Source organism: Pteropus vampyrus, unplaced genomic scaffold (genome assembly GCF_000151845.1).
Source record: "Pteropus vampyrus isolate Shadow unplaced genomic scaffold, Pvam_2.0 Scaffold272, whole genome shotgun sequence".
NCBI classification, from domain to species: Eukaryota; Metazoa; Chordata; class Mammalia; order Chiroptera; family Pteropodidae; genus Pteropus; species Pteropus vampyrus.
In genome coordinates this window covers 1,521,933-1,532,940 of record NW_011889053.1, presented here as the reverse complement: position 1 = coordinate 1,532,940, position 11,008 = coordinate 1,521,933, and the positions used below count along the sequence as shown (strand labels likewise).

At 46.3% G+C, this 11,008-nt stretch overlaps 1 protein-coding gene across 3 annotated transcripts; it reads right to left on the bottom strand.

The window, feature by feature from the left end:
- Nucleotides 1–2,609: 2,609 nt before the first annotated feature.
- On the bottom strand, nucleotides 2,610–11,002 carry ZAR1L (zygote arrest 1 like). 3 transcript variants are annotated; one of them, XM_023520617.1, is made up of 4 exons: nucleotides 8,825–11,002; nucleotides 8,213–8,305; nucleotides 6,425–6,499; nucleotides 2,610–3,048 (listed from the first exon to the last, which is right to left on the bottom strand). In XM_023520617.1, the coding sequence occupies exons 1-4, from the start codon at nucleotides 9,545–9,547 to the stop codon at nucleotides 2,971–2,973; spliced, it is 969 nt and encodes a 322-aa protein (XP_023376385.1). In that variant the 5' UTR covers nucleotides 9,548–11,002; the 3' UTR covers nucleotides 2,610–2,970. The 3 variants fall into 3 exon arrangements, with proteins under 3 accessions (XP_023376385.1, XP_011373782.2, XP_023376386.1); XM_011375480.2 differs by having other exon boundaries at nucleotides 2,610–3,020; XM_023520618.1 differs by lacking the exon at nucleotides 6,425–6,499 and having other exon boundaries at nucleotides 2,610–3,020.
- Nucleotides 11,003–11,008: the final 6 nt, after the last annotated feature.

Genomic DNA, 11,008 nt, shown 5'->3' with positions numbered 1-11,008 from the left:
ATGACAAACAGAGTCATGGACACAGCAGATTAGTGGTTACCAGAGGGAGCGGGCAGGGGGAGGTAGATAGGGGTGAAGGAGGTCAAATACATGGTGGCAGAAGGAAATTTAACTTTGGGTGAACACACAATGCAATATATGGATGATGTATTATTGAATTGTACACTTGAAACCTATATATATTTGTTAACCAATGCCACCCCAATAATTTTAATTTAAAAAACGAATTAAAAAATTAAAAGAACTACCAAGTGACCCAGCAATCTCTCTTCTGAGTATCTACCCCAAAATTTTGAAAACATTTATAAATATATACCCCTGTATGTCCACTGCAGCATCATTTACAATAGCCAAGTCACAGAAACAACTTTAGTGTCCTTCGACAGATGATTGGATAAATACAACAGACTACTACTCAGCTCATACATACACACAAAAAAGATGAAATATTGCCATTTGCTCCAGCATAGATAGATCATGGATTGCCATTTGCAACAACATGGATGGATCTTGTTTGATCCAATGAACAAACAAAACAAAAACAAACTCAGATAGACAATGGAATGCTGGTTACCACAGGGGCAGGGGTAGGGGAGGGCAAAGAGAGAAAGGGGGTCAAAATATGGTGATGGGAGGAGACTTTGGAGGGCAACTACACAATAGAGTATACAGATGTTATATTATAAAGTTGTACACCTGAAATTTATATGATGTTATTAGCCAATGTTACCCAAAATAAATCTGATTTAAAAAGGGAAAAAAAAAAAAAACATTTGAACTCAAAAACAAATTCCAGGGACTTTAATCACTTCCTTGCTGATATTCACAAATTTCCTCCGTCTTACTCAGGTAGTTAGACCTGAGATTCACTCCTTTGCATCTGCTTGAGTGTGACATGACAGGAACCCAACTGCCACCAAGTATATATCCAACAGGGCCAAATCCCCAAATGAGCTCTCAGTCCCAGCCCAGACAACTGTGCCTCCCTGATAAGTTCGGATTCCCAGTACCTGGGATGACTGTTTCTCCCTCCCTCCCTCCCTTCCTGCCTCAGCTGACGACTTTGCTTCATAATTCATTGAGTAAATAATCAGACAGTCTCCTCTTCACGCCCAAATCTGTCAACCTGTCGTTATCTAGCTAGCTTCATGTTCTCAGTGGTCCCCATTTTACCGTAAAAGGAACATTGCTGCTCCCATTCAGGCCTGATCGCCCCACTTGGCCCCACCCCTTCTCCCTATTCAGGGGCTGTGCTCCTGCACAACTGTCCTCGCCCCACTGTAGTCGGCTTCTCCCTACTGCATTATCCCCATGGATACACAGACCTACTCAGCACCTCCCTTTTCCCTAAGTCCTCCTCTCGCTGTCACCAATTTCTATGTGGCCCTTCCAGGTCCACAGCTTTACATACCACGTATTTGTTATCTCCAGCTCTCCCCCAAGCTCTTACTTCCCTCCTAAACACTAGATTCATGTACTCGATGGCTACGTGACATCTCCATCCGGACGTCTCAAATATGTCCAACTTACTACGCTAAAAACAGAAGCCCTGGCCCATGTCACTACACAGCTCCGCCAAACAGCAGCAGCTACAGTTACTGAGCCCTCAAAATGTTACATGTGATATCCTAAGTTCTTAACATGCATCAGCTCCTGCAGTGCTCACACCGCCACTGAGAGACAGGTGCTATTATCGCCCCCATTGTACAGAAGAGTAATTGAGACAGAGAGCAACTTGCTCCTCTTCCCGCATCTCTGAAGTGCCACACCCAGGACTTGAATCTAGGTAATGACTCAAGAATGTGCACCTGTCACACCTCTCAGTTCTATCTGCCCCACATCTCAAAGCAGAAATCTAAAAGTCATCATGTGTTTTCCCACCATCCACTTCTGGTCCCTCCTCGACAGTTTCAAATGTCACCTTGAGTCCATGGAGTCCTCTCCATCTCCATGGCTACCACCCTCCGCCCCACCCTTATTCTGCTCGTGGGTGCACGAGCTGGTCTTCCTCCTCCCACTCTGCCTGGGCTTCCCCCATAGACACGGGTTTACTAAAAAAATCTGATGTTGCTGCCTACCCATCACAGGCTGACATGTGCTGATCGCAGCCAAAAGCACCTGTGACCGGAGCCCTGCCCTCTCCAGCCCAGGCCCCACGTCAGCTCAGGCCCCACATTCCACCCCCTTAGGGGTTTTGCTCTTGCTGCCCCCATGGATCGAAACCATCTTCCTTTCTCCCAGCTCCCTAATCCTGCAGGTGTCCATTCTCAGGTCGCCGTCATAGCACCCCTGTTTCCTTGCTAGCGCTGATCGCATCTGAACCGGGAGAAAACATAAACGTCGTAGTGAAAGCCAGTGAGTCCACCTGGGTGCCAACACTGGCTCTACCCTGCGACCTTCGTGGCTCCCTCTCCTCAACTACCAGGAAAGGTACAAAAGTTTCTGCTTCTGGTGGCTGTGATGAGTTGTAATGACGCCTGGCCCTTACTAAGTGTCACTATGGTGTGTATTTGAAGGTGAGGGCCCTGCCCCTTGATCGTCTCTACATCCCCAGTGCTTAGGCCATCCAGCCTGGAAATATCCGTCAAGCGAATATTGTTCCTCTTCATTGTCGCCTTCGCGAAAGTGAGGGCATCTACCATTTCCCAAGGCTACGTTGATGTTTTTACCCTGGAGCCACCAATTAATGTGCCTTCGTGGTCTATTTTACATGCATTTATTTTATTCTGTTAACACTGTACAATTGTTAAACAACCTACAAAAAGTACAAAAGCCTAATCCATTTTTCGAACCAGGTCAGAGCTAAGTTACAAAAAGGGACCAGCACAGTAAGTGACAAGAGGTGACCGGGTGAGCTGTGCAAGTCACACTGCCTGTCACATGATGCATTTAAAGCTGTAAATGTTGCCACAGGAGAATCTCTTGTCCTTGCAGCGGCCACACAGCTCCTGCCGGTGAGGCCTCCTTAGATCAATGTGTCTTTTCTTTCGAGGACAGGAACAACGGGACTTTGAACAGGTCTTTAGAAAACAAGGAACAGTGTGGACACTATGTGATCAAATTAGCATTTCAAATGTAATCCGCAAAGCAAGGTCCTTCTCCCCACCCGCCTCTCCCCGCTATCTTCGCCCTGCTTCGCATCCTATGAGAAGGCCAAGGCCAAGGTGCACAAAACAACTCGCATCCCATTAGATGCCGTGCATCTGTCAAGATGAATGATCGGAAATGATCAGAAGAGCGTTGCTGAGCCAAGAAGACACAGAAGTTTTGTAGAGTGCCCTCGCTACACAGGTGTCCACATGCCGGGCGGGGAGGGGGCCGACAGGCAGTGGGTGAGCAGTGATTCGACCACCTACATAGACACCCGAAAACACCAGCGCTCACCAGCGGCCCTCAACCAGCAGCATTCTGCCCTCCAGCAAATGCCTGGCAACATCTGGAGGTGACTTTGGTCACATCACTGAAAAGGAGGGCTGTTCTAGAGGAAGCTGGATTTTCTGTTCTGGAAGTGCCTTATCGTTACTAGAACTTAGGTTGTTTTTAACCATTACCCCATTCTGTCTTTTGATAAATAAAGACCACTCCCCATGGAGCCTGGTGAAGGTCCCCGCCTGCCCTCCCAACCCTGTTAGTCACTGAGGTTGATAATCACTGCTCCATTTTCTATGTCCGTAGCCAAAAGAGAAAGTCCAGCTTTACCTTCTACATTATGGAAATAGGCGTTTTCATTTTCCAGAATGAAAATGTGATTTCTCAGACGCTGTACTTAATGTCTATCTTCCACCCTCCTACTCGTAAGTATGTGTCCTCATAAGAAAATTCTAATACCCAATACTCACATGGTGCTTCCTATATGAATTGTTCTATCCAGCACTTTATATAGATTAATTCAATTCTCATAACACCTTTATAAGGGAGAAAGGCCCCCCCCCCAAAAAAAATCAGGGCTTACTGTAAAGGTAGGTTTGTTTCTGGCAATGGTGAATTAGGTAATTTTGACCAAGCCTCCTACTTAGGACAACTGAAAAAACTGAGCTAAAAATAATTTTTTAAAAGAACTATTTAAAGTCACTAGAGAATTGTCAAAGCATTAGAGAAAAAAAAACCGAAATAGAGGTGACATTTGGGTTTTTTTTTTCTCTAAAGGTACTTGCCAATTCTGGAAGAGAAAGACAGTTGGAAACTTAAAATGACTAACAAGTTGATTAGGCTTAGGAACCATTTTAAGTATGAAAAAATGGAAAAGCTTGGAAGACAATTCAATTTTTGAGTTGGGACCCAGAAAAGCTATACCCTAAGGATAAGGATGAACCAAAAATTGACCAGCCTTCACAGATGCCAAAGCCCAGATTCAAAACATCTCTACCCAACTGGAAAACAGAGACCTGAAATCGTTAGGTTTCCCATCATCTGCCAGAAGCAAATCTTCTGTGGAAGATACTATTCTAGGCCTTATTTATCAGCATAATTTTTCATATGCAATATCTTGCACTCGATCAAAAATAATCAGGTATATGAGGAGACAGAACGCATTTGAAAACCAAGGAAATGAAGAGGCTACCAACAGAATCACAGGGGATTAAATTAATGGCTTATCTGATACAGATTTTAAGATAAGACTGATATTTCCAGCAGAAAACCGGAAGTCATTTTTTTCAAAAAGACAAAATTCTAGTACTGAAAAATGCAATAACTTAAATCAATAACTCAGTAGATGAGTTTCACAGCGGATTGGAAAGAGCCGAGGAAAGAATCAGAAAAATGGAAGCTTAGTAGGTAATATCCAAACTGAAGCGGGGAGAAATAAAAGTGTAGGAAATACAGAAAATAGCACGAAAGGCATAAGGGACATGGCAAGGGGTCTAAATACGAGAACTGAAAGAGAATGGGGCGGCAGTCATATTTCAAAAGATAACGGCTGATAATATTCCAAGAGTGATAAAAACCTTCAAGCTACAGATCCAAGAAATACTATGAATCCTAAGCATGATAAATATAAAGAAACAGCAAGGCATAGTTGTGAAGCTGCTGAAAAGGAAAGCAGAGAGGAATATTTCAAAAACAAGCAGATTTAAAAGGGGAGGAAGAGTGGGTGAGAGAGAGTGCTTCAGAGGAGCTGCTAAGACTAACAGCCACCTTTACAGCAAGGGCAGAGCCCTAGAGAGCAGAAAGAAAACTATTGCCAATCTGAAACTTCTATACCCAGCAGAAATGTGTTTGTTTTTTTTTTAAAGTTATCCAGACCAAATGAAATGTGCCATCCTCAGACCTGCACTATAGGGAATATTAAAATGTGTTCTTCAGGTCAAAGGGGGTCCCCGCAACGAAAAGGACCTGAGAGCAGTGGAGAGGATAAATGCAGCTAAAGCTAGATGAATAATGTGTCCTGTGAAGTTTAAAAATTAAAATATCCAACGGCAGCACCATGTAAGTCAGGACTAAGTGATAAGGAGTTAGCGTGTCCTACGGTCACTGTCAATGAGGTAAGATTAACAATTTACGTAGACTGTGATAAATCAGAGAATTATGTCATAATGTCCAGGGCAACCACCAGAAGAACAGTGAAGAATGAATACCAAGATCATGGGAGAGGAAGAGAAATTCTTTTTAAAATCAACTCAAGTGAACACAAGAAAGAAAAAGGAGTATTAATACATTTAAATCCAATTTAATAATTATATTAAACAGACTGAGAATATCAGACTAGAAAATGTAAAGATAAATCATTTGCAAATTATTAGACTATTTTTAATCTAAAAATGCTTAGTTAAAAAATATTTTTAATTAAATGAAGAATTTTTTTTTAAAAAAAGAACCTCTTGATTATGAAAATCAACTATGTCACACTTTTCTGAAAAGCTGAGAGAACTTTCCTGCCAGATATTTTGGAAACAAGCTAGCACTCAATCCAGAATGACGAGGTACACCTAATTCTGCGATTTCCAGGGCACTGGAGACGCAGTGAGATCCGATCACAACTGACAGTAACTGTTTAACCTTGACCAAATTGTTGTCTCACTGAACTTTTCTGCTCTGTAACGTGGGAATAACACCAACCTCAAAAGTTAGATTATAGAAGATAGTGCACATAAAGCCCTTAGCCCAAAGCGTGGCATATAGTAAAAGCTTAATAAAGGTTACCTATTAAATTGTTATGTCCGAACTATACAGAGTGTTTGAAGAAAAACACACACCCCTACATAAACCCACCACATAAGGCAACTTGAATAAATTTTTCTCCCATCTCCCTCCAAGAAAAACCAGAATTTATGTTTTTCCTAAAATATTATAAAAATGAAAACACAGAAAATCTAAACCTCCTACATAGACATCCAAGTCTGTCAAACCCTAATGTTATGCCACAGAAGCTTCACGTTGAGAGTGGAGGCCTTAGAGACACAATGGAAGTGTTCCACAGGCTTACCTGACACTGGATGTCTTCCACTCGGTAAGGGTTAAAACTCTTTTGGCATTTGCAACAGAGCTGTTTGAAGTAAACCTAAAGAGAAACTTGTCTTTTTTTATTCAAGTTTACAGGTACCCTAGGCTCCCAGTTCCTAAGTAGCCCATTCCCTCGCCTGTCACTTGCTTTTGCCCAACCTCTACCCTGAGGTCTTAAGCTCCTCCGGTGCTATCATTACTTTTTCTTACTCTTTGAACTGCGTTTTCCTTACCTGTAAGATCACGGTCCTGACCCTCTAGTTCTGACAACTACCCAACAATGCACATGAAGTCTTCAATGGGAAGCAGCTGTCATTTCACTCTGGTGCGGGCCAAACCGCTGATTTTCTCCTTTTTCCCCAGTTTTTTAGCCCCTGCTTTAATTTTTCCCCAGTATTTCCCACCTTGATCTTCAAATTACCCACAATTACCCACCTATCCACGTGAATGCTAGGCTTTGAGCATTGCCCTGTGTACACATCCTCCCCGCCTTACTGCTGAGCTCCTCTGATTTAGCCTTTTAAGTCCTACTTGGACATCGAGATGCCCTGACCGCCCCTGCCCCCACCTCCCATCCTCACCTCAACCCGACAGGGTTAATCACCCCACTCCTGTGTTATTTCCAAACCATGTCCATACTATGGTTGCCATTCATTGCACTTGTCACCAAATCGCATCCTGTCTGCATCACTCCTATCAGAATAAATTTCTTAAGGATGAATTCTATGTCTTGTTCTTTGTACCCTAGTGTCTTGAAGTGTTTGAATTAGACACGTTTTTTTTCCTAGCAAGAGAAAGTAATTCTAGCTTAGTTTAAAAATACATTTGCCTCCAGCATCCAGTAAATGGCTAGTGTGAAAGTCATGTTTTTATTCGTTCTTAGCATGCCTCTCCCTGTACCATCCTTTGGCTGGAAACCCAGTACAGCACAGGTGACTCAAATGCAGGTGCTTGTAGAAGTTAATGAAACAGACCAGGTGTAAACTATTACACACTCAGAAGAAAGCGTACACACCCAGTGAAGAGAGGGAGAAGCTGCTCAGCCCTGGCCGACTGGTCTCACACTGAAACTCGAGTCTATGGTGTCCAGAGTCTACTCAGGAAAACATGGAAACACAGACTGGGAAGTCTTGCCCAATCTCAATATGTTCACGACTAATTCAAATTAAGGTGCACGGGGTGGGGGCTGCTTAGCCTAAAAGAATCCGACAGGCTAACCTTTACAATAATTTCTCTTTTGCACGGCACAGAGAATACAGTTAGCATTAATATGATGGCTAAGTGGAGGGCCAGGGGAGGGAGGGAGCAATTGGGGAAATTGTTTTATCAACAATATAGACGTCTAACCGATGTACTGTATACTTGCAACTAATTTAAATAAATTTATCTGAAAAATCTTTTGCCCCACCTTGTGGACACACAGTGGAAATTTCCTAGCCCTGAGGCCCGAACCCGTTCAAATATACCAAGATGATTATAGAAAGTCCCAGTGTACATACACAACAGAAGTTCATCTAAATAAACTGATATTTTGTCCAACAGCACCTTCAAACCCAAGAGAACACCAGGCCACGGTTCGGCAGCCTCAGGAGCGCACATGGACTGTCCAGTTTAACCCACACCTTTGATGAGCACCTATGATGTGCCTGGCACTGAGGCCGCCAAGGTGAGTAAGACAGCACTAAGCCACACTCCATTAGAAAACACTTTCTTCCTCCACTCAGCGTCTGTGCTGCCCCATCCTCTTCCATATCCCGCTCACTTTGCTCACCTTGTTAGTTCCAGAAATGCACCACACGTAAGCACTCTCCCATCGGGTCTTACAATCTTTACAGTGAAAATAGCCATATTTTGGTTCCAAAAACTGCAAATAAAGAAGAAGAGCCTTCCATTATCTTGGGTGAAGGAAGCTAGATCCTTCTTTGTTTTTGGCTTTCTATGTGAAATATAAAAAGCCCCTTTAACCTCATTCATAGCTGTTCCCAAGGTTACTACAATAATTTAGCCTCTCATCTCTCAAGGATTACTGAGATTCTTCTCGCTACCGTCTCTTATGCTTTTCCAACTCATTTTCCACAATGCTACCAGCCGTCTGCCCCAAAGTGAAAATCGGATCACACATTTCACAGATTTGAAACTCTTCTTTGTCACCTCATTACCAATAGCAGTGGTTGCCAGACTTTTAGTTCCCATGTGTTTACAGCTGGCACCTTATTTTACTAAGTGACAAAACATGCAGACCATGTACACATCCATTTTCAGAACTTCCTCTCCTTCATCGGAGGAAGAGAGGGAAGGCTTTGCTCTCATTACCCCAGGAATGGACAAGAGGGGAGCGAGGCTGGGACTCGAAGAGGACAGGAACAAGGGAGAGGAAGTGCACCTGGAAGCGGGGTTTCCTGAGCTGGTCAGAGGCGTCTCCCGGGGCCTGCTGGCTCTTCCTTTCCCCAGGACTCTGGGCATCTTCCTCCCCCGACTTCTCCTGCGCCTCTGGCGTTGGTGGCGGCAGCGGCGGCTGCGGCTGCTGCTGGCTGGTCTCCACGGGACCTGAAAGCGCCTTGGTCCCCTCGTCCTCCCAGTCCTTCCGCGGCCGGGACAAGCCCCGGCAGCCCGTCACTGCAGAATAGACGCCCCAGGCTGGCAGGGCGGCCCTGGGGCTCGTGTTGCCCCAAGGGGAGCGACTGCACAGGGTGCGGGGCCCCAGCGAGCACTGCACGGACCTGTCCACCCGCGGGCTCACCTGCACGCCCACCTCCTTGGTGTTGGCTTTGCACAGGCGCAGGCGCAGGCTGGGGTTCATCCGGGCCAGGATGGCCTTAAGCTGCGCCCCCTTGTAAGGGTCCGTGCAGTAGCCCGGGGCGGGCGTGGGCACCAGCAGCCCCGGCCTCGCCAGGAAAGTGGGGGCGCCAGTGTTCTGCCTCCAGTCCGGCTGTTTGTGCTCAGAGAGTCCGGGCTGGCCCCAAGGCAGGGTGTTCCCATACTGTGTCCCCTGGTACAGGCCATAGGGAACACGAACAAAGCGCTCCATCCGCTCGCCCAGCGCCCAGGCGCAGCGCAATATCTTGGTACAGTTTGTGTGTGTCCTTGTCCCGCTTGCCACCTTCATCCGCCCCTTCTTTCTCCTGGCCAGTTTGGTTCAAGATAGGGAGCTTCTCCATTTATTTCAGATTCTGAAGGGAGCTGCTGCCCATTATCTTAATTGATGGGGGGAGGAGAGCTACCTGCCTGCAGAGGTCTAATTGCCACCTGATTCCAATTGCTGCACACTGTCTCTTTAATTCGCTGCTCCTGAATCTTTTTTCCAAGCTGTTTTTCATTTCTGACTTATTTGCACATGCTTTAATTAGTAACCATTTATTCTCCTAGTAACACACTATTTTAGAGATCCTGTTTTAAAGCGTATAGCAAAATGAACACAAGGAGTAAATTACTTGAGCAGCCTTATACGAGAAGAGCATAAGGAAGAAAGCACATATGGTAGAGCTCATGCATGTTGAGACCACAGGAGCGAGGAGCATGAAGTCACGGGGGTGGGGGAGGCGGTACACAGTGAGAGAAAATGTATTTCAGAAGATTGTATGACACGACTAACGTTCTCCATCCACTACTAGTGAGCACCCCTCCCCCCAAAAAAAGTGGGGGTGAAGCACACTGTTTTGATTTAGAGGGTAAATACAGATTTAATAGCAGGAGAGTTACCTATCTAGGGCCAAACCCACTTGAATTGAAACCTGGGCCTTGTTACCAGGTTTCAAGTTACTTAAGTGATTCCGTTTCCCCATCTGACAATATTAACCAATCTTCGGGGTTATTGTAGGATTAAATGTGCCACAGCAAAAAGCAGAATATCGCAGACGTAGCTACTATTATGGATTAGGAGCAGAGGCCTGCTGCTCCCTGCTGTTTGGGCCTTGAAGGTCCCAAGCTTCGCTGTGTACTGGCGCGGCTGCCTGCTACAGCTAAGAGTCTCTATCAAAGGAAAAGGCCCCTGAGGCACCGAATAGGACCCATCCTTTCTCCGATCCATCAGCAGCCGTGCCCATTCACGAGCCTTCCCGAAGCCGCATGGCCCGGAGCAGCTCGCGCCCCGAGTCCGCTGGGCGGCTTTGCAGGCCGCAGCACGAACCCGAACAGAGCCCTGGGCCAGGCATGTCACGGACCCTGTGAACGACGAGGGCGGACTCATCTCCCAGCGCAGTCTGGGGGGCAGACACGCACACACAGGGTGCTCGGGCACCTAACAATGTAAAGGACGCCAGCGGGCCTCGCACGGGGCAGCAGCCAACACTGCAGGGAGGGCCGCGGCGGGATTCACGAAGGTCGAAGGTCGTCACCTGCTCCCAGGAGCGCCCCATGCACCAGAACCGCAGTCCTCCGCGTCGTGTCCGCCCCGTCCACTCTATCGGCGCGCGCGGCCGGGAAGGGGTTACCCACAGCCATACGCCACGTCGGAGCCCCTCGCGCGGGCGACTCTGGGGGTCCAAGGGCCTGTGCAGACCCGGGGCGTGAGGCGGGCGAGGCGTGAGGCGGACAGAGGGCGCCCGGCGGGCTGCTCCGAGGCGCGCGG